At 44.3% G+C, this 20,951-nt stretch overlaps 1 protein-coding gene across 2 annotated transcripts; it reads left to right on the top strand.

Moving 5' to 3' along the window:
* Nucleotides 1-7,604: 7,604 nt before the first annotated feature.
* Nucleotides 7,605-20,008, top strand: GDPD3 (glycerophosphodiester phosphodiesterase domain containing 3). Of its 2 annotated transcripts, none has more exons than XM_026682322.2 (10): nucleotides 7,605-7,991; nucleotides 8,306-8,348; nucleotides 8,443-8,578; nucleotides 9,280-9,325; nucleotides 9,448-9,566; nucleotides 11,664-11,753; nucleotides 13,151-13,284; nucleotides 17,658-17,717; nucleotides 18,032-18,083; nucleotides 19,424-20,008. In XM_026682322.2, the coding sequence occupies exons 1-10, from the start codon at nucleotides 7,850-7,852 to the stop codon at nucleotides 19,559-19,561; spliced, it is 960 nt and encodes a 319-aa protein (XP_026538107.1). In that variant the 5' UTR covers nucleotides 7,605-7,849; the 3' UTR covers nucleotides 19,562-20,008. The 2 variants fall into 2 exon arrangements, with proteins under 2 accessions (XP_026538107.1, XP_087801137.1); XM_087945011.1 differs by having other exon boundaries at nucleotides 7,711-7,991; nucleotides 13,186-13,284; nucleotides 19,424-19,557.
* The last annotated feature ends 943 nt before the right edge of the window (nucleotides 20,009-20,951 follow it).

Below are 20,951 nucleotides of genomic sequence, written 5' to 3'. Positions count from 1 at the left end.
GAAAGTATGACTTCAGCAACAGAGTGGTCAATGCCTGGAATCCCCTACCTGACTCTGTAGCTACATCCTCAAATCCTCAAATCCCCACTCCTTCAACCTCAAACTATCCACTATTGACCTCACCCCATTCCTAAGAGGTTTGTAAGGGGTGTGCATAAGTGCATCATCATGCCTCCCGTCCCTGTCCTGTTGTCCCCATTTATTCGTACCTATTTCCTGTATTCTTACTCATGTTTATACTTATACCCATTGTTGTATATAGACATTTGCATACCCGTAATACTATGTTCCAATTGGACAATCACTACCGCCTAGCGATTGGTGGTTAACAACAGTTTATGATTGGCCGCCCAAACGGTGGGAGGTTTAAAATAATGCCATTGGTTGCAAGCCGCGAGCAGCCGCTATAAAAGAGGCTACCGCGGCTCGAGTTTAGTTGAAGTTACTGACAGTTAAATAAAGAGCTGAACTCAACTCCAGTCTCGAGTCTATCTTGTTCTGGTGATAGAACACTGGCGACGAGGGTGGGATTGAGAGGACAAAGACCGTAAGCACGTGGCGAAGAGAGCCAAGAAGTCAAAGAGATGGCTGGAAATAATTTGCCACCCGCACCATTCAACCCAGCCGAAGAGGACTGGGAATCATATATCGACAGGTTCCTGATGTTCCTAGAGAGTAACGAACTACAAGGAATCATGGACCAAAGGAAGAGAGCTGTATTCCTGACGCATTGCGGGCCTATCATTTTTAAGATGGCCAAAGCATTGGCAAAACCGCATAATGTCAAACAGATGGCATGGTCGGACCTGAACTGGATGCTGAGAGCCCATTACGTGCCTGTTGTTTCCAATCTTATTTGAAGACACGAATTTTATAAACGGGATCAACGAGAAGGCGAAAGTATCAGGGATTTTGTAGCAGCACTAAGGGACATTGGAGGATCATGCAAATTTCTCAACATGGAGAGACCGCGTGGTTCTCGGATTGAGAGACACTGCCCTCCAGAGCAAACTACTAAATCGACCCAACATCACCATAAATGAAGCCATCACTGAGGCAACCGCAGCTGAGGCAGCGAAAAAATCTGCGGCGAAAATGAAGCAAATGAATACGGCCAACAGCCCAAGCCAGAGCAGAGAAAAGAAAGCGGAAGGTACCCAGAAACACACTACCGCAACCACCCACCATGAAGACATCGAGTCATCAACCGACTCTGAGGACGAAGACGAAGAGGTACATAGGCTCCAGTCAGAATGGAACCGGCGAGAAAAAAGAGGAAGGAAACCTGATTTTCAGTGTGCCGGATGCAAAGAAAATCACCCGCGTTCTGAGTGCCGTTTTTTGGACGCCATTTGCAGACACTGCGAAAAACGGGGGCACATTGCAAGGGTCTACCGAAACAAAAAGAGCTATAGTCCAAAAAGACGAGGCAGACACCCCCTCCCCCAGAATGAAGGAGAAGCAAACCGGAAGTCATTGGAGCCGGGAAAATAGAAGTCAGCGACTCAACGAGAAGGAAGAAACACACCAGACAATTATCATTGGGAACGCCAGAGCAACTGATGCTAAGAAGGTTCAAATATACGTCAAAATAGAGGGAGAGCCATGTGAAATGGAAGTGGACTCTGGCTCATATCTGTCAATGGTATCATGGAACACAATAAAAAGCTTGATACCAGACATACGACGAAAAGAACTCGAAGAGCAAAGCCTGACGTTAAAAGACTACCAAGGAAACAAGATTCTGGTAGTTGGACTGGGACATTTCAAGGTAAAATTCAAGAAACACACTGAAATTCTTTCATTGACCACCCCAGCCTGCTTGGTTTAGAATGGTTCGCACCTTTGGGGATCGAAGTGACAGGAATCAACAGCATCACCGAGACGACTGGGAAGAAAACCCGATGAAGGAGTTCCAGGACGTATTTGACAGGACGTTAGGCAAGTATGGTGGGACCCCTATCTCATTTAGCCTAAACCTGAACATAGCCCCCATCCGGCTAAAGGCCAGACGCGTCCCCTTTGCGTTAAAGCCAAAAATCGATGAGAAGCTGAACAAACTCATCGCACAAGGGGTGCTAGAGCCAATCGACCATGCAAGATGGGAAACCCCGATTGTAACTCCCGTGAAACCAGATGGGTCCGTGGTGACTATAAGGCCACCCTGAACCACGCATTACAGCAAAGCACATACCCCGTTCCAGTAGTTCCAGTAGTTCAGCACCTCTTGCACTCGTTGGGGGGAGGAAATTTTTTTGCAAAGCTCGATCTCGCGCAGGCATATCAACAATTGCCGGTTGATTCCGAGACGGCAGAGGCACAGACTATTATAACACATAGGGGGGCAGTCTTGCAAAGGTTTAGAGAAGCAGGACTCAAGGTCAAAAAAGAAAAATGCCAACTTGCCACAAATCAGGCCGAGTTCCTAGGATATCTTATTGATGAAGCAGGAATCCACCCCACCGGAAAAAAAAACGACGATAAAAGAAGCACCCAGACCCAAAAACAAAACAGACTTGCAGGCATTCTTGGGACTCATTAATTTTTATAATGTCTTTTTGCCGCAGAAGGCAACAATAGCAGAACCACTGCATAGACTACTTGATAAAAAAGCCATCTGGCAATGGGGCCGACAAGAAGAAGCTGCATTCCAAAGAATTAAGGACTTAATAACATCCAAATCTGTATTAATCCAATACAACGACATGCTACCACTGACTGCCACCTGCAACGCTTCACCATTCGGCGTAGGCGCAATACTTAGCCACACACTACCTGATGGCAGAGAGGCACCGATCGCCTTTTATTCCAAAACGCTGTCAAAAGCCGAAATAAACTACAGCCAACTGGACAGAGAAGCCTTGGCCGCTATCTCAGGGGTAAAACGCTTTCATGAATACCTTTATGGTAGGACATTTTCCTTAATTACCGACCACAAGCCACTGTTAGGAATCCTGGCAGGAGACAGGGCCACCCCCAACATCCTGTCTCCAAGGATGACAAGATGGTCAGAATTTCTTGCAGCCTACAATTACAAGCTTGTCTATCGACCAAGAAAAGCCATACCCCACGCCGACGCACTGAGGCGCTCACCCCTACCAGACCATGACGACGACCCAGCTCCCACCACACGCACCCTGCAAATTGAAACAATATCGAACCTGCCCATCACCGCATCGGACATCGCAAGGGAAACCGCAAAAGACGCACTAATGGCCCGACTCCTGAACTGGGTGGGGAGGGGCTGGCCAGAAAACGACAAAAATGAGACTTTTAAACTGTTCAGAACCCGGCAAACTGAGCTGTCAATTGAAAAAGGATGTATATTGTGGGGGGATAGGGTTGTTGTTCCAAGAAAATTACAAGAAGACGTGCTGAACATGTTACATGAGGGACACCCGGGCATGGTAAAAATAAAGTCCCTGGCCAGAAGCTACGTCTGGTGGCCAGGAATAGACAAAGACATTGAAACCTGGGTAAAAACATGTAATAAATGCCAGTCATCCAGACCTACCCCTCCTTTAGCACTGGTCCTTGACTGGGAGACACACAGAGGCCCCTGGTCAAGGATCCACATAGACTTCGCCGGATCCACAAAGGGATATACATTTTTAATCATTGTCGATGCCTACTCGAACTGGTTGGCAACAACAATGACTGAAGCCGTCACTAAACAACTAAAGAAACTCTTCACCACTCATGGATTACCAGATGTGTTAGTCTCGGACAATGGCCCACAGTTCACAGCTTTAGCTTTTGAACAATTCCTCGCAGAACAAGGCATACGACATGTCCTGACAGTGCCAGCTCATCCAGCGGCAAACGGATGGGTGGAACGCATGGTTCGATACACAAAAGTAGCATTAGAAAAACTTGAAGGGGGCGACATGCAAGACAAAATAAATACAATGCTCACAATTCAACATATAACGCCGTGCACATCAACAAACAAGAGCCCAGCTGAACTTTTAAAGGGCAGAAAATTGCGAACATATTTGGACAGACTACACCCCACCTACAACCCCAAGAAACCACCAGACTCCTCCAGTAAGTACCGCACGTTTATACCAGGCAACCAGGTATACGCGAAAAATCTTACTGGAGACCCATTGTGGTTACCGGCCACAATAACACAAATAACAGGCCCCCAGTCATACCGATTGGAAACGACGGACGGCAGAACCTGGAAAAGGCACATAGACCAACTACGATCTCGATACCTCGAACGCAACACCGACACACCCCGAAACTTACCTGCCCGAGTATGCCAGAAGGGAGCGACAAAACCCTCTCAACCAACCTAACAAAGCACGGCGGGAGCGGCATGGCTGACGCACCCTTCCAGGAGGTTCCTGAGAGAAGGACAGGAGAAACATCGATCCCGTCCGAACCGATTGAAGACAACACAGAGACTGAGTTGCGCAGGTCAAGTAGGACCCACAAAAGCCCCACCTATTTGCGTGACTACGTCACGTAAAGTTGGACCGTACTAAGAAGGGAGGGGTGTTGTCTATAGACATTTGCATACTCGTAATACTACGTTCCGATTGGACAATCACTGCCGCCTAGCGATTGGTGGTTAACAACAGTTTATGATTGGCCGCCCAAACGGCGGGAGGTTTAAAATAATGCCATTGGTTGCGAGCCGCGAGCAGCTGCTATAAAAGAGGCTGCCGCGGCTCGAGTTTAGTTGAAGTTACTGACAGTTAAATAAAGAGCTGAACTCAACTCCGGTCTCGAGTCTATCTTGTTCTGGCGATAGAACACCCATTATCTTGTAAGTGATTGACAAATCAAATCAAATAAATAAAATGAAATAAAAAAAATTCCCTGTGTCAAAACCCGGATTACATTGTCACCTTCTGTTCAAGCCAAACAGGGAATCAGAAGAGAAGGGGCATGCCCACTCCAATGCTTAATAGGGGAGCGGAGGTCTGTTACATCCTCTAAGGGAGAGATTCACAATTCTGGCAACTTTGAGATGTGTGGACTTCAACTCCCAGAATTCCCTCGCTGGCACAGTTGCCAAGATTGAAAAATATTGCTCTAACGATTTACTGATCATACGATGCTGTGAAGCATGTCAGGCTATATCTATGGCAAAAGGTGGAAGAGGGACAATGACAATTCAATGCCCCAATTGCTACAGATATATTAAGGCTGCCTCTGGCATAGGAAAGAGACCAAAGAGGGCATCCGGAAGGTACCTCAGGGAAAAAAAATACAAGGTTGTCAGGTCATATGAGATACATGTTAAAAGGACTTTCACTAGCAATCTAAGCAGGGCACCAGGTATGTCTCTGAAAATTTAATTTTTGTGTTGTTAAGCGAGGCATTTGTTAACTGAGTGTTGCTGTGTTTTACGACCTTTCTGGCCACAGTTGTTAAGGTGAAGCACTGCAGTTGTTTAGTTTGTAACACGGCTGTTAAGTGAATCTGGCTTCCCAGATCTGCTTCTCAGAAGGTCGCAAAAGAGGATCACTCTACCCCGGGGGGGGGGGGCACTGCAACCATCATAAATAGGAGTCAGTTGCAAAGCATCCAAATTTTGATCAGATGACCATGGGGATGCTGCAATGGTTGTAAGTGTGAAAAATAGTCATAAATCACTTTTTTTTCAGTGCCATTGTAACTTTGAACAGCCACTAAGTGAACTATTGTAAGTCGAGGACTATGAATGTCCTTTAAGGCAGGGTCCCCAACCACCGGGCCGCGGACCGGTACCGTCCGTGAATCACTTTGCACCGGGCGCAAAGAAAATAAAAATAAAAAATAAAATAAAAATGGTGGCTTTCTTCGCCTTCGGTGAATGCTGCTGGGATCAGGGATCAAGGACACAAATGAAAGAAGGGGAGGGAGGAAGCAACCAAAGCCTGTCCTGCTCTCCGGCTCAGTGGCTTCGGTTTCCTCCCGCCTCATTCCTCTCTCAGTCGCTCTCTCGCTCCTCCACCAGCCCAGGAAGAAACTGCTTCAAAGAAGCCGGCAGGGTGGCTTTTCCTGTTGGCGCAGATCCCCCAAAACGCCCGTTCACCCCCACCCCGCCGCCAATCAATCCAGGTTCAATCCAGTGCTCCGTTCTGCCTGCCTGCCTGCCTTCGTTTCTGGTTGTTTCGGAGCAGCTTTGGCTGAGAATAATAAATATTCGCCTCTTTTTCTCAGCTGAAGCTGCTCCGAAACAACCAGAAATGAAGGCAGGCAGGCAGGCAGGCAGAGCGAGCACTGGATTGAACCGTGGCGGCTGGGTGGGGTGAATGGGCACTTCGGAGGAGCTGCGCTGATGAAAAGCCACCCTGCCGGCTTCTTTGAAGCAGTTTCTTCCTGGGCTAGTGGAGGAGCGAGAGAGCGACTGAGAGAGGAACAAGGCAGACACCTGAGGGATGAGGCTGAGGGAGGCAGGGCTGAGAGGCGGGGCTTCTCAGCCGTCCTGCAGGGACTTGTCCTGAGCTGCGGAGACAGCCGTGGGCCGCCGCCGCCCAGCGCTCAGTTTTGAAGGCGCTCCTCAGCCCGGCGCAGTTCCTGAATCTGCAGCTGAAACCCTCCGTTTTAAATGTCCCAATAGAAGAGAATATCTGTCGCTCAGGGTTGCAATGAGGAGGCATTGGCGCTCCTGAACTTGGTGGTTTGCTGGCAGGCGTTTTATTACCCAACTAGGTAACAACATCAGATGTTACCTAGTCAGGTAATGAAACGTCTGCAAGCAAACCACCAAACTCGACTCCTTCTTCCCCCACCCCGGTCCTTGAAAAAGTGTTTCTGCGTGAAACTGGTCCCTGGTACAAAAAGGTTGGGGACCACTGCTTTAAGGCATGGGTTTCCAACCTTGGCAACTTTAAGACTTGTGGACTTCAATTCCCAGAATTCCTCAGCCAGCAAAGCTGGAATTCTGGGAATTGAAGTCCACAAGTCTTAAAGTTGCCAAGGTTGGAGACCCTGCTTTAGGGGATAGTGAGTGTTTTATTTCTACAAACGATGGGATCCAGATTCTTTGACTTGGGAAAAATTGAAAACTGTACTTACACAGAGGGTTTTTAAACACACAAATCCCATCAGCTAACCACAAAGGTGTCCGTAAGGTGGGGTGGACATACTGTGCTTCCTTTCCCTACAGCTGTCCTAAGGAACAAACTGATCCCTTTTCTGAAGCAAGTATCGCCATTGGAAACTTCTATGGGCCACAAATCAATCCTCCTTTGTTTATGTAACTATGGAGATGGGATCTGCTGGCTTGATGGGAAGCGTGGCTTCCAGAGGTCTCCAGGTATGTACAGGGTTAGGAGACAGGTGTCCAGATCTGAAAGCCGAGTCTAATTCTTGAGGGCAAAGCAGGTAGGCCCACTCCTGTCATAATTTTTCTGCCATGAAAGTGGCTTTTTTTCCTTCACGGGAGTGGCAAAACTGATAGCATACGCAGGTTGGCAGAAGACTGGGAGGGGCTGAACCATGCAGTTATGTGTGCCCTTTTATGACCATGTGGGGGGTGTGTGTGTGTATATATATTAGGTGAACCAACAGGAAAAAAATTAATGATGGGAAGGTCCGGGTAGCAAAGGGGAGGGTTAGGTTTCTGCCCTTTACACACCCTTTTCTTCCTACTCCCGTCCTTCAGAAATTTCACTGACTTGCTTACCTACAGCATTCAAGATTCATCGACCCAGGAAAACAGGAATTCCAATCCATCTGATTTCACCCACCGAGTTTGGCCAGATGACCTAATCCCTACATTTCTTGCTGAGAAAACCAGGAGCGCTTTTCGTTCCAGAGGACCTGAATGTCCTGGTTGCTGCTCCTTGCTTTAATTTACCAAGCTCGGAAATACTAACCATCTGCTTCCTTGTCCCCACGTACCACAATGAGCTGCCACTTGCTCCTCTATGGGCTACCTGCCTTGGGAATCTATGCGCTGGTATCTCACTGTCTTCGGAAGAAGCCACATCTCCTTCACAAACCACACAGGTTTCCCGTTCGATGCTTACATGTCTCCCACAGGGGTGGTAAGTTCTGCGATGTAAATTGGGTATCTGGTGGAGGGGCTTTGGGGGCACCGAGAGGGAGGATGGAGAGGTCAGCATGTGTACTGCAGCTACCAATCGGGTGAATAAGGGAAGCAGAGAGGAAAGGAAATATTAATAATAAGATTCCTGCCTCTGCTTTTCTTCTTGAGAAGTGATATTTGCATTTTTCTGCTCCATGATAGTCCCAAGACTTGTAAAGCTGCATTCCTAAACCCCAAAGCAGAACAATTTGATATTTCTTTGGAGACAGAGTGCCTAAGATAAAATGTCTTGAAATCTGATTTCCTCTTCAGGTGCTGGAGAGCAGATTGAGAACACTTTGGGTGCCTTTAAAAAGTGAGTAATGCAATCGCCACTCTACCTCAACTTGCCCTTCTTGTGCACTAATCCTGCCCTTCAACTTCTCTTGCCAATCTTTGCATCTTCCCAGTGCACTGAGCCAGGGGACAAACCTGCTTGAACTTGATTGCCACATAACCAAAGATGGGATTGTGGTTGTGTCCCATGATGAAAATCTGAAACGCCAGACGGGGCACAACATTGATATCAGCCTCACATACTATAAGGTGAGCATCGGTAGGTCTTTAGTATCCACCTGCCCTGCCTTTTGGGTATTATTATTCACCTGCCCTGCCTTTTGGGTATTATTATTCACCTGCCCTGCCTTTTGGGTATATTTAGGTGACAGATTTTAAGGCAATGTAAATGATGCTCCCAGGCTGTTTCTCATTATGAAGTGTCATAATGAGATATAAGTCCTGCCTTTCCTCGAGAAATTCAAGGTGGAATAAATAACACCCTCCATTGTTAACACTTAAAAAAAAAATCCCATTGAACTACTGTAGGTTGGGTGGAGAGTGTTTGTTTGAGTTGGGCCTCTGTTGTGATGATGAAATGATGAAACCACCATTGTGCCATCAACAATGCAAGCTTCACCACTATTGAGAGTGCAACTTGATATTACAAGCACATAACAAAAGAGGGTCACAACAGAATTAAGGCTGCTTTTGTCATTTGGATGAAAGTGTTGATCCTGCAAATGGATCTAAGTTAGACCTTATCAGTCCTATTTAGGTATTCTAACCACCACACCCCAAGGACCTTACACACTTACCAGAAACAAGATAACTTCCTTATTACTCCCTTTGAACAATGATTCTAGCTCTTTGGGGAGACATGCTTTTCATTCCCTCCCTTCAACCCACATGGCAAAAATCTCTGTTAAAACCACTCTTACTTCTTATGTATCACTGGTTGTATCCCCTAGGATTTGCCACACTATCTGTCTTCTTTGGAAGTGACATTTTCTCCAGGTGAGTATAGGATTATGGACTTTGGGGAAAATGTGCTGTGGTAGAAAGCAAGGCAAATCATTTGTTCTCTTCATCTCTGAGAAAAATGCTCAGTTCTACACTCAACCTACCCTTCCTAACAGGAAGCGTCTCCCATGGTACTGATCACCAGATTCCTCGTTTGGAAGAGGTTTTTGAGCAATTCCCTGAAGTCCCTATTAATATTGAAATTAAAGAGGATAATGATGATCTCATCAATAAGGTAAGAAATCAATAAGGTAAGATAGAATCAAGATCATATGAAGTGTTAATACCACTTTATAATGCCTTGGTAAGGCCACATTTGGAATACTATGTCCAGTTTTGGTCACCACAATGTTAAAAAGATGTTGAGACTCTAGAAAGAGTTCAGAGAAGAGCAAACATAATGATGATTAGGGGACTGGAGACTAAGACATATGAAGAACATTTGGAGGAACTGGGCCTGTCTAGTCTAATGAAAAGAAGGACTAGGGGTGACATGATAACAGTGTTCCAATATATCAGGGGTTGCCAGAAAGAAGAGCGGATCAAGCTATTCTCCAAAGCACCTGAAGGCAGGACAAGAAGCAATGGGTGGAAATTAATCAAGGAGAGAAGCAACCTAGAACTCAGGAGAAATTTCCTGACAGTTAGAACAATTAATCAGTGGAACAGCTTGCCTCCAGAAGTTGTGAATGCTCCAACACTGGAAGTTTTTAAGAAGACATTGGACAATCATTCATCTGAAACCCAACTCAGTTTTTCAAATTTCTTTACCATCCAACACATTTTGCATAAAGCACAGATCTTGGACAGTGTCCAACCTTCCTGTCTCTAGATCTCTCTTACAGATCTATGTTCACTTTTTTACTGGTCAACATGAAGCTAAATTCACCAAAAGTTTCTCTCACATATAAGGACATATTCAACTTGAAAATCCTTCAATTAAGATACAAGACACTTTGTATTTTTGTAGTAAACAAGAATACAGTAATAGTAGAGTTATTCCTTGAATGTCCAATCACACTTGCCCAATAAGGATTATTCTATTCTATTCTATTCTATTCTATTCTATTCTATTCTATTCTATTCTATTCTATTCTATTCCATTCCACTCCACTCCACTCCACTCCACTCCACTCCACTCCACTCTATCCTTTCATTCCTATAATTTAGTTACATTCCTAAGACTATAGAAGATGTCTAGGAAGATGTTGACCTTCCAAATCTCATTCCACTTCTGCAGTTAATGCTCATTTGAGGCTGCTCAAATCCATTGAGAAAATTGAATCCATTATTTTGAAAAAAAAAGTTTGCTACAAGAGTGAACTTTCAATGAATTTTAAACCATATCTGGGATTTTAGATAAAAATAGCAGGCATAGAGGAAAGGAAATAAATACTCAAAGGCATACATAGTTTCAAGAAATATTGAGATTTTGTCTCAAACAATATTGAATTATGTAATCATAAATTGAGAGTAGGAACTCTCAGTCTTTTTCTGGAGAAGGAGAGATCAGTATTATTGTATAAGGTTTTCAATTTGCAAGGATCAGGAAGTTGTGAATGCTCCAACACTGGAAGTTTTTAAGAAGACATTGGACAACCATTTGTTCTAAATTGTGATGGCACTGGAAAAAATGTTATTTATGACCGGTCCTTGTACTGGACACTTGGCAATTGGCATATGTTTCTTCTGAGGCTTGCAGCATCCCAGGTCACATCGTCCCATTTGCGACCTTCCCAGTTGGCTTCCAACAAGCATCATCAATGGGGAAAGCCAGATTTGATTAATGACCATATATTCACTTAACAACGGCAATGACTCATTTAATCATGGCAAAAAAAAGTTTGTAAAATTAGGCGTGAACATCCACCTTGCTTATCGATGGGAATTCGGGTCCCCATTGTGGCTGTAAGTTGGAGTACCTGTACTTTTTGGTAGTATGAACTTGGACGCTTCATAGACAGTAAAAGAAGAAAGAGAGCTATAATTATCTTAAGGTCATCAAGTTGCTCATCCTTGAACTGAGAGTACAAGTAGCCACAGTTCTGGCTGGTGGACCCTACATCTCATCACTTATTCATATCACTGTTCACATCAAGGTGTTAGAAGAAGTTGACCTCCACAGTGTAGGGTGGAAAGAGAATAAGTGCATAAGATTATTCCAAATCCGTACCCCACAGAAAAGACACCTGATTGGTGCTTCGGACTCCGCTCCCTCTGATCTGATTGGTTCTTCTTACTCAGTTTCCACAAGAGGCAATTGCGCCACTAAAAACTGATGTTCCTTCTAGGAATGTGTTATCTGAGCTTATGTTGTTTTCCCTTCTTCCAGGTAGCACATCTTGTCCAGAAATACGATCGTTCCCACATCAGCATTTGGGCCTCCTTTGATAATCAAATACTGAAAAAATGCCGGAAAGCTGTACGTATTAAATGTCCTTTTCCCCACTTTCACTTTTTATATTTACAAATCCTTTTTTTGCTTAAAGCTTCAGACTGTATAAATATATATGGAAAGGTTTTTTTTAGACTCTTCAGACAGCAATAAATAAAGTACCCCTTCATGCAGGTAATCCTTGACTTACAAACATTCATTTAGTGACTGGTCCTCACACTTACAACTGTTGCAGCATCCCCATGGTCACAAATTTGGACGTTTGGCAACTGGCCTGTCTTTATGACCATTGAAGTGTCCCGGAGTCCTGAGATCACCATTTACAACTTCTGACAGCAAAGCCAACGGGCGAAGCCTGATTCACTTAACAAGTGTGTGATTCACTTAGCAACCGCAGCAAAAAAAAAGTCATAAAATTAGACATGACTCATGTAATGCCACCTTACATTGCAATGGAAATTCCTGTCCCAATTGTGTTCATAAGTCAAGGCTTGCCTGTAACATATTAGAGCATGGTTAAAAAGTCCACCCTGTTCTTCCTTCTTCTTCTTAAGCTTTCTTTGTAGACCAACTTGTTACACCCGCTTTTTCCAATTCTCCATAAGCATTAGACAACAGCCTCCCTAAATTCACTAACCTAGATTGAAAGACTGTTAAGCAGTTGAGTTTTGTCAAGCCAGGGCAAGAATTGTATTTTCCCTGAACCTTCCCCTCTATTTGGGGCACTTGGATGCTTAGCGAGCGGGAAAACAAAGCTGTGGGATGAAGTGCAACAACCTTCCCAGCAATGAAGTGTAGGAATGACAAATCCAGGGGTGGGATTCAATTTTTTAAACAACTGGTTCCGTGGGCGTGGCTAGGTGGGCGTGGCTAGGTGGGCATAGCCATGTGACTGAGTGGGCGTAGCTTTGTCTTGTTTTTTGCAGCCCATCCCGCTCCGTTTTTATTTTAATTGTTTTTGCCTCCTGGGCCTCAGGGAAGCCTCCTGGAGAGGCATTTTTGCTCGCAGGAAGTTTATCTGAGGCCCAGGAAAGCAAAAAAACGGAGCATGGAAGGTCCCCCTGGGCCTCAGGGAAGCCTCCTGGGCAAAGCAGTAAGACAGCAAGGGAGATCCCAGCACAACTGATCATTGGAACAGGTGATAGTTGGGAGGGGGGAAAAAAAGAAATACCTTAAGGAGTGACTGGGCAGGGGAGACTGCAGTCAGCAATGTTGTGCATGAGCGACAAGGGCTGGCTGGGTGGGGAGGGGAGAACGGAGAGGGTGGGGCCAGCCAGGGGGCACGATTTGCCAGTTCTCCAAACTGCACAGAATTGTAACAACAACCAGTTCTACACAACCGGTCCGAACCGGTAGAATCCCACCCCTGGACAAATCGACTGTCTAAAGTAAAAAAAAATAAAAAATGTTATTTATCCCCCCAGAATAAAGATATGCCCTACATCTTCTCCAAGAGCAGGGGCCTCTGCATGCTTGGTCTCTGGTACCTTGGACTCCTGCCCTTCTTTCCTCTGAAGGAATCGTTCCTCGAATTCGTGCTGCCCTCGATCATAAACAGGTAACAGTTATTACAAGGGTGGGATTTAGGCAGAAAAACATACAGACTTAGAAATACGATCATCTACCTAATGATCAGCCTTTGGAAGTCATGTGCCACATTTGCTCTCCCCTTTAAACAGAGTTGTGTGCCAGCTTTGGAGAGACACTTTCCTGGCATGCTGATGTGAGAAAAGGGAGGGTGTCTGGGCAACCTTTGCATCCCTATCACACAGTGGCCTTTCCACGGGACCAGCAGCTAACCAGCATCCAGGAATTCTCGACTGAGGAAAGCAGAGAAGTGAGAACGATTGGTCTATCAGTCCCAATGAGCCACGGCCAATGCTGCTCTCTTAAACCCTTTGCTCTGGCTTTGCTCATGATACAGGGCAGGGATATTTATGAGACAACCCATCTCCAGAGACTTCTGCTCATCCAATACAGGTAGTTCTCAAGTTACAACAATTCATTTAGTGACCGTTCAAAGTTACAACGGCACTGAAAAACAGGACTTGCAACTGTTTTTCAGTTACAACCTCTCCAGCATCCACAGGATCATGTGATCAAAATTCAGACTCTTGGTAAGTGGTTCATGTTTATGACCGTTGCTGTGTCCTAAGGTCACGCAGTCCCTTTTTGAGACCTTCCAACAAGCCAAGTCAATGGGAAAGCTTGATTGACTTAACAACTGGGTTACTCATTTACCAACTGCAGTGAACCACTTGACAACTGTGGCAAGAAAGGTCACAAAATGGGGCAAAACTCACTTAGCAACAGAAATTTTGGGCCCAATTGTGGTTGTAAATCAAGGACTACCTTTACAATCTGATAGGGTTGACGTGTGTCGGGTCCAGAGTTCGGTGAGCGTGGCTTGGTGGGTGCGTTTTGCGCGTACGCCAAACGCGCACTTTGTGCAGGCATTTTGAGTCATCTCCGGCAATCCTGCACTCTCCCTGACGCTTCAGCAGCTGCTGTGCGGCAATTGCTGTGCTACACAAAGCAGCTGCCCTTCAAAAGCAGAACAAAAGGTATGGGTGCCTGAGCGGGTGGGTGGGTGGGCCCAACATCAGGGAGAGCTGGTTCAGTCTCTGCTGCTCATCGCCGCTACCGGCTCGGTAGAACCGGACCAAACCGGTAGAATACCACCACTGGTTGGCTCCCATCCATTAATCAGTGTCATCTGATGGGACCCAAGCCATGGGCCTTTTCTATTGCTGTGTCTCTCCTATGGGACAACATTTTTTCCAAGATCCAAATGGCCCGTCTGTCTTCTGAAAGGCAATGAAGACCGGCATTTGGTCAAGAGATTTGGGGAGTCCTTCTAGATCAATTGTTTCTGTCTGCAAGCTGCCTCTGTTTGTTTGTATTTTATTCTTTTGCCCACTGCCATTTGTCACGTTCCATTTTATATGCTTCCCTGAGCTAGATGTTAATCGGTGACCATGGAGCATATATTAATGAGCCATTAATGGTCTAGCAGTTAAGGCACCAAGCGTGGAAGCCAGACAGGAGACTTTGGACTAACTGTCAGGAGACTGTGAGTTCTAGTCCTGCCTTAGGAATGAAAGCCAACTGGGTGACTTTGGGGAAGTCACTCTCTCTCAATCCAACTCTCCTTGCAGGATTCTCTTTGTGGGGAAAATTAGGAAGAGAAAAGAGTAATTGGTGTGTTCCCAATCTTGAGTTATTTATAAAATAATAATAAAGATGGGGGAAAAAATAAACAAACAACTGTTTTGTCTAGAGCAGGAGTGTCAAACTTGCATTGTCGCAGTGTCGTCATGTTATGTATCACAACTTTCCCCCCCCCCCTTCGCTAAACCAGGTGTGAGAAAAGAAAGACTAGGGGTGACATGATGGCAGTATTCCAGTATTTGAGGGGCTGCCACAGAGAAGAGGGGGGGGGAGTCAACTTATTTTCCAAAGCACACGAAGGCAGGACAAGAAACAATGGATGGAAACTAATCAAGGAGAGAAGCAACCTGGAATTAAGGAGAGACTCCCTAGCAGTGAGAACAATTAACCAATGGAACAAATTGCCTTCAGAAGTTGTGGGTGCTTTATCCCTGGAAGTTTTAAAGAGACTGGACAGCCACCTGTCTGAAATGGTATAGGATCTCGTTTGAGCAGGGGGTTGGACTAGAAGACCTCCAAAGTACCTTCAAACTCTACTTTGATTGATTGAAATATGAACACAGTACTCTTCCCCGCCCCCCCTCTTCTCAACAACGTTTCCTCTTGCCACTCCTAGAACCAGTAAACATTTTACGGAATGTCAACAGAAGAACATCAGCTAAATGGACTCTTTCATTCCAGAAGCAGTTGCTGTGAAGCATAGCAAGAAAGGACTTGAATCTGTTTTCTTCTTCTTCTTTTTAGGAGGCATAATGTTGACTCTTTGAGAAGCAGGAAGTAATAAAACATGAAAAACAAACCATAAAAGCAAAAAGAAAAAAAGCTTTGAGTGGAATTATTTGAGTCTCTCTGATGTTCCAATATCTAAAAGGAATCCCGAAGAAAAACAATAGAGGCAGGTGTGGAAGAGAAGCTGCTTAGCAAAACCACAGGTGCCTGCTGTCTCCTCCTCCCATCGGAGCCTTCTATCCAGCATCAACAGAATTGCCAATGAAGTTCCAAGCTTCACATAGGTGTGGGCGGAGAATGAAGAAGATGCTTGTTTGTGGCCCTGCAACCACCAGCAAACAGTACAGCAGACAAACAAAAGATGTTTTCCTTCAGGAGTGGAGAGTGCAAAGGGGGGAGGGAAGTATAGCAACGCAGCAACATAGAGCACAATATAAAAAACTGCAAGAGCTCTATATGCAGCCATTTATAGGGAGGGGGGATGAAATTTCAGAGGCACCTTAAGACAGAGCAGGCTTAAGAAAGAAATGTTGTTATATAGTAGTAATAATATCAAGCATAATATACAAAAGGGGTGGGCAAGATGCATGGACTTCAACTCCCAGAATTCCCCATCCAGCATGGCTGGCTGGGAAATTCTGGGAATTGAACTCCACACGTCTTAAAGTTGCCAAGATTGGGAATACTTGGCATACAAGTAGTCCTCAACTTATGACCACAACAGGGACCAGAAAGTTCATCACTGAGTGGTACAGTAATTAAGTGAGGTATTTTACCTTCTTTGCCATGGTTGTTAAATGAATCTCCGTGGTTGTTAAACAAAACATCACATGACTGCAACTTGTGAACTTCCCTGCCAGCTTCCTCATTGACTGCATCTTGGAAGCCGGATAAAACGTCACAAATGGTTGTCATATGATTGCCAGGCATCCAAATCGCACTTGTGAGACTGTCAGGATGATAAAGCAGTCATAAGCGCAAGAACCAGCTCTAAGTCACCTTTTTTTCAGCCCAGTTGTAACTTTGAACAGTCACTAAATGAATGGACATTAGTGTGATGGAACGTGTACCTGGAGGAGCACTGCGAAGAGACTTTTGAAAGCAGAGTGTTTTCCCAGAAAGAAAAGATGGCGTACTCTCTTAATCTGAGCATCTTTCTAAGAAAGCCAAAAGTTTCTCTGTTTGTTCCTGCAGGTAAACATTCCATCACATCAAGCGAAGGAAACCTGTATAGGAAATTGTAACAAAACAATGTTCCCCACTGCCATTCTCAGAGATTTGCCTGGATAAGTCCCCGCAGTTTTCTTGGCAAGGTTTTTCAAAAGTAGTTTGCCACAGACTCCTTCCTAGGGCTGAAAGAAAGTGACTGGCCCAAAGTCACCCAACTGGACTAGAAATCTCAGTCCCCTGGTTTTGAGCCTAATGCCTTAACCACTATGCTAAACCGGTTTTCTTACAGCAATTGAAGATTATTAGTACATTGCAATAGTTATTATCATAGGAATGGTGCAGAGATGATAATAGAATAGAATATAGGAAGTACTCGTGTATCACTTTGTTTTTATCAAATAAAACATCTTCCCCACTCTTATAGGGAGCCATAAGAAAACTACCTGTCCAGAATCCAGTGCTTCTGTGTCTCCTTCAGATGGGAACAAGCTAGTTGGAAGCAGTTCAACAAAGAACCTATGACACAAGACATTCAAACCTCACAGTTTGGGGGTTTTCCCCTATCATGTGAATAACGCCTAAGTTAATTGGACAGGATAAAGTTAAGCTGACCTTCCTCATATATTCTCTTTCATGTTCTGTAGAAGCTTAGTTGTGGAGAAAAACAATGCTGGTGTGTAAAATTATTCTAAGGGTTTTGCCTGTCAAAGACAAGATATATTTGTAGTATGTTTTGTAATTCATGGAATTAGTTCTTTGGAAAAAGTGTGGGATCCAATATTTTAAAGGAGGAATAGCAGGAAACAAGCAGTTCTCAGGAGCTTGTTAATTTTGCCACCTTTCTGTTTTGTTTAATCCTAGGACGTTTTTTCCAGTGAAAAAGGGCAGACTTGGATCACTCCTGGCAATATTTGCCACCAAGTGAGTGACATAGAGCCATGGTTTTAATTGTTTCGTTCTTACTAAGTATTCCTTTCCTTCATCACCTTCTCCTCTCCTTTCCCAGCAGGAGGGCTCTTAATGAAACATATAACCCAAGCCAGCTGTTTCCCTGCTAGAGACAATAAATATCAGAAAAATGACCCCTCTCTCCCCAAGTGACACTACGTGAAATATCTTGTTTTTTCTCATATCTATTCCCCCCCCCCTTTTTTTTCTGCTGGGCTCTATAATACATAAAGCAGAGTGAATATACCTAAACCTTTTGTATTCCTATTTCTTTCCTTTCCCACCAGGGTGACAATGCGTAAAAAGCTGTTCAAACATCTGGAAGACAGAGGAATACAAGTATGTTGGGGAAAGCTAACAAATCAGAATTTTGGGTGGCATGCTAGTCTCTACTAGAGAAAAGGGGGGGGGGACATGACACCAGTATTCCAGTATTTGAGGGGCTGCCACAAAGAAGAGGGGGTTAATTTATTTTCCAAAGCCCCAGAAGGCCAGACAAGAAACAACAGATGGAAAATAATCAAGGAGAGAAGTAAACTGGAATTAAGGAGAAACTTCCTCACAGTGAGGATGATCAACCAGTGGAACAGCTGGCCTTCAGACATTGTGGGTGCTGGAGGTTTTTAAGAAAGGACTGAACAATCACTTGTCTGAAAAAGTACAGGATTTCCTGTTTGAGCAATGGGCTGGACTAGAAGACCCACCGAGGTCCCTTCCAACTCTATTCTGATTCTGATATTCCTGGGAATGATCAGAATTATTTATTTATTATTAAATTTATATGCCGCTCATCTTACTACTAAGCAACTCTAGGGGCTTACAATGGTATAAACATTATATAAAGCTAAAACATCAAGAGAGCAATACATAGAGCACCAAATTTAACATACTAACTTAAACAACAAAGCAAATAAAATAAAATGTGCACAGAGGGTGGAGGTGGGATCCTCTAATAATCTACTAGCCATTTCGGAAATGAGACCACCTCCCATTGGGGTCCCAGGACAGTTGTCAGAGTCAGGTCTTCGGGTTCCTTTGGAAGGCCAAGAGGGTGAGGGCAGATCTCATCTCAAGGGGCATGATGTGCCGCAGCAGAGAAGGCTTTTCTGCTGGATCTCACCAGGTGCAATTCCTTGGCCAACAGGATCCAGAGCATGTCCCTCCTGCCAGAGTAAGTATGGAGGGCCAATCTTATCAGGGCGAGACTGTTCCTCAGATAGCCTGGATGATGCCCTACAGGGCTTTAAAACTAATGGCCAACTACACCGTAAACAAATTGGTAAGCAATGCAGTTCATGTAACAGTGGGGTAACATGGGCCACTCTAGGGACCCCTAAAACTGTTTGCTCTGCTGCATGTTGTCTCAGCTGTAACTCCCAAACACTCAAGGGTAGCTCCATGTAGAGTGGATTGCAGTAGTCTGAGTGTGAAATGACCAGGGCAAGAGTGGCTGAGCCTGAATTAAAACCTGAGTTCAAACTATTGTAAAAAATATTGCTATTGACCTGGCTACTAACAGTAGTGATGAAGTGGCGCTCCAGAAATTTTGGGATTGCAGCAAAGGCGCCTCTTATTCTTGGTACACTCTTTTTTTTTTTTTTTTTGGAGGGCCACAGTCCTTTTATTTCTGGTGTTTGCATTTTGTGATTCTGTTTTTCCCTCTTCCACTTTCTCTCTAGACTCTTCTTTGGGTTTTGAATGAAGACAAAGATTTTGAAGAAGCCTTTAGCTATGGGGTCTCCGGAGTAATGTCTGACTATCCAACCCTTCTTCGACAGTACCTGAATGCCCACCCACCACCACCCTCCAATGCATAAATTGTAATATCATTTTAGAATTGCTGCTGACATTTCTGATGGGGAACGGAGAGAGAAATGGATGATTTCAGGACAAAAAATGTGTGAAACCATTTCACATCAAAAGTGTGTGAAACCATCATTCGCACACCAGTACTGATGATGTTACCTTAAAGTAATGAAAACAAGGAAGGAAACAAGCCAACTCAGAAAGCACCAAGGACCTTACATTTCAACTCTGAGCTATAAATATTCTCCTTTATTGAAACCATCATGATCACCACCTCATTTCTTTTTTCTTTAGTATGTTTTTCACCTTTTTATCTCTCGTGAGGCCAGTTATTATTATACAACTCTTGGGAATGTTCTAAATGGAGAGAGAATCAACATGGTGGCCACACCTACACAATTGTAGCCCCACACTTTTTACTATGTGCACAATACACATTAAAAAGCAGTGGGGTTTGATCATGCAGCCACAGCTATTTTATTGACTTTTTTCTTTTAAAATCCTCTCCTGCAGGAGAAGAATGTAAAAACCTACACTTAAATTTGCTTAAGAAAGGCTCTTGAAATCAGCTAGGGAATTCTGGGACTTGAATTCCACCCATGTTTGGGAAACCATGTTCTAAAATCACAAGCTACCCATCTCTGTACTGTACAAGATGCTTTAGTTGTCAGTGGAGAACAACAATTTAATTCAGCATTAAATTCTTTGAGGCATGCAACAGTTATCAAGGCAAACTTTTACTCTCCCAGAGCAGGGTGACGCCTGTTTCAACAGCAAGTATGCAAACAAACAAATCTCACAAAAGAAGGATCAGCTGTTAAGGGTTTGGCAAGAAATGCCAACTTTAAGTCATTGGCCCAACATGGGGTTCTACTGTTCTAGTCAAATATTTTAATCGAGGCTGGAGAAGGAAGTGAGAGATGGACTAATTTTCATGCTGTACTGTACAAGATAAAGGAAGGGGCGTGTTCTAAAATTGAGTGAATCGCTGGTGGAGTTTGATCTGTGGCCTTTTAGATCCATTTTCATTTTCCTTCTCTGATTGTTGGCATCCACAGAGAATGCAAAAAAAAAAAAAAAAGGAAGGCCAACAAGTTTTTCTAGATGATTAATTTGCATTCAATCCCCACCCTTTCTGGGCACATTCCTGGTACTCAAAGCTATTCCTGATGTGGTTTCTGCTTGGGTTACCACCTTTGAATCCTCCTCTTAAGGCCAAAGTCTTGCTGTGAAATGTAGGAATGATTCTGAAACGTTTTGAAAGACCAATGGAAGCCCACATGATCTCTGCCACATTTTGGACAATCCCCATTCATGAACATTTGCTCCCACTGCATGCAGTCCTCACTTTACAACAGTTCATTTAGGGACCATTTGAAGTTATAACAGCACTGAAAAAAA

Source organism: Notechis scutatus, chromosome Z (assembly GCF_049901735.1).
Source record: "Notechis scutatus isolate UNSWTSFEM ecotype Mainland chromosome Z, rNotScu1.2, whole genome shotgun sequence".
NCBI lineage: Eukaryota > Metazoa > Chordata > Lepidosauria > Squamata > Elapidae > Notechis > Notechis scutatus.
The sequence above is the reverse complement of the archived record's forward strand: the minus strand, read 5'-3'. Positions and strand labels throughout refer to the sequence as shown.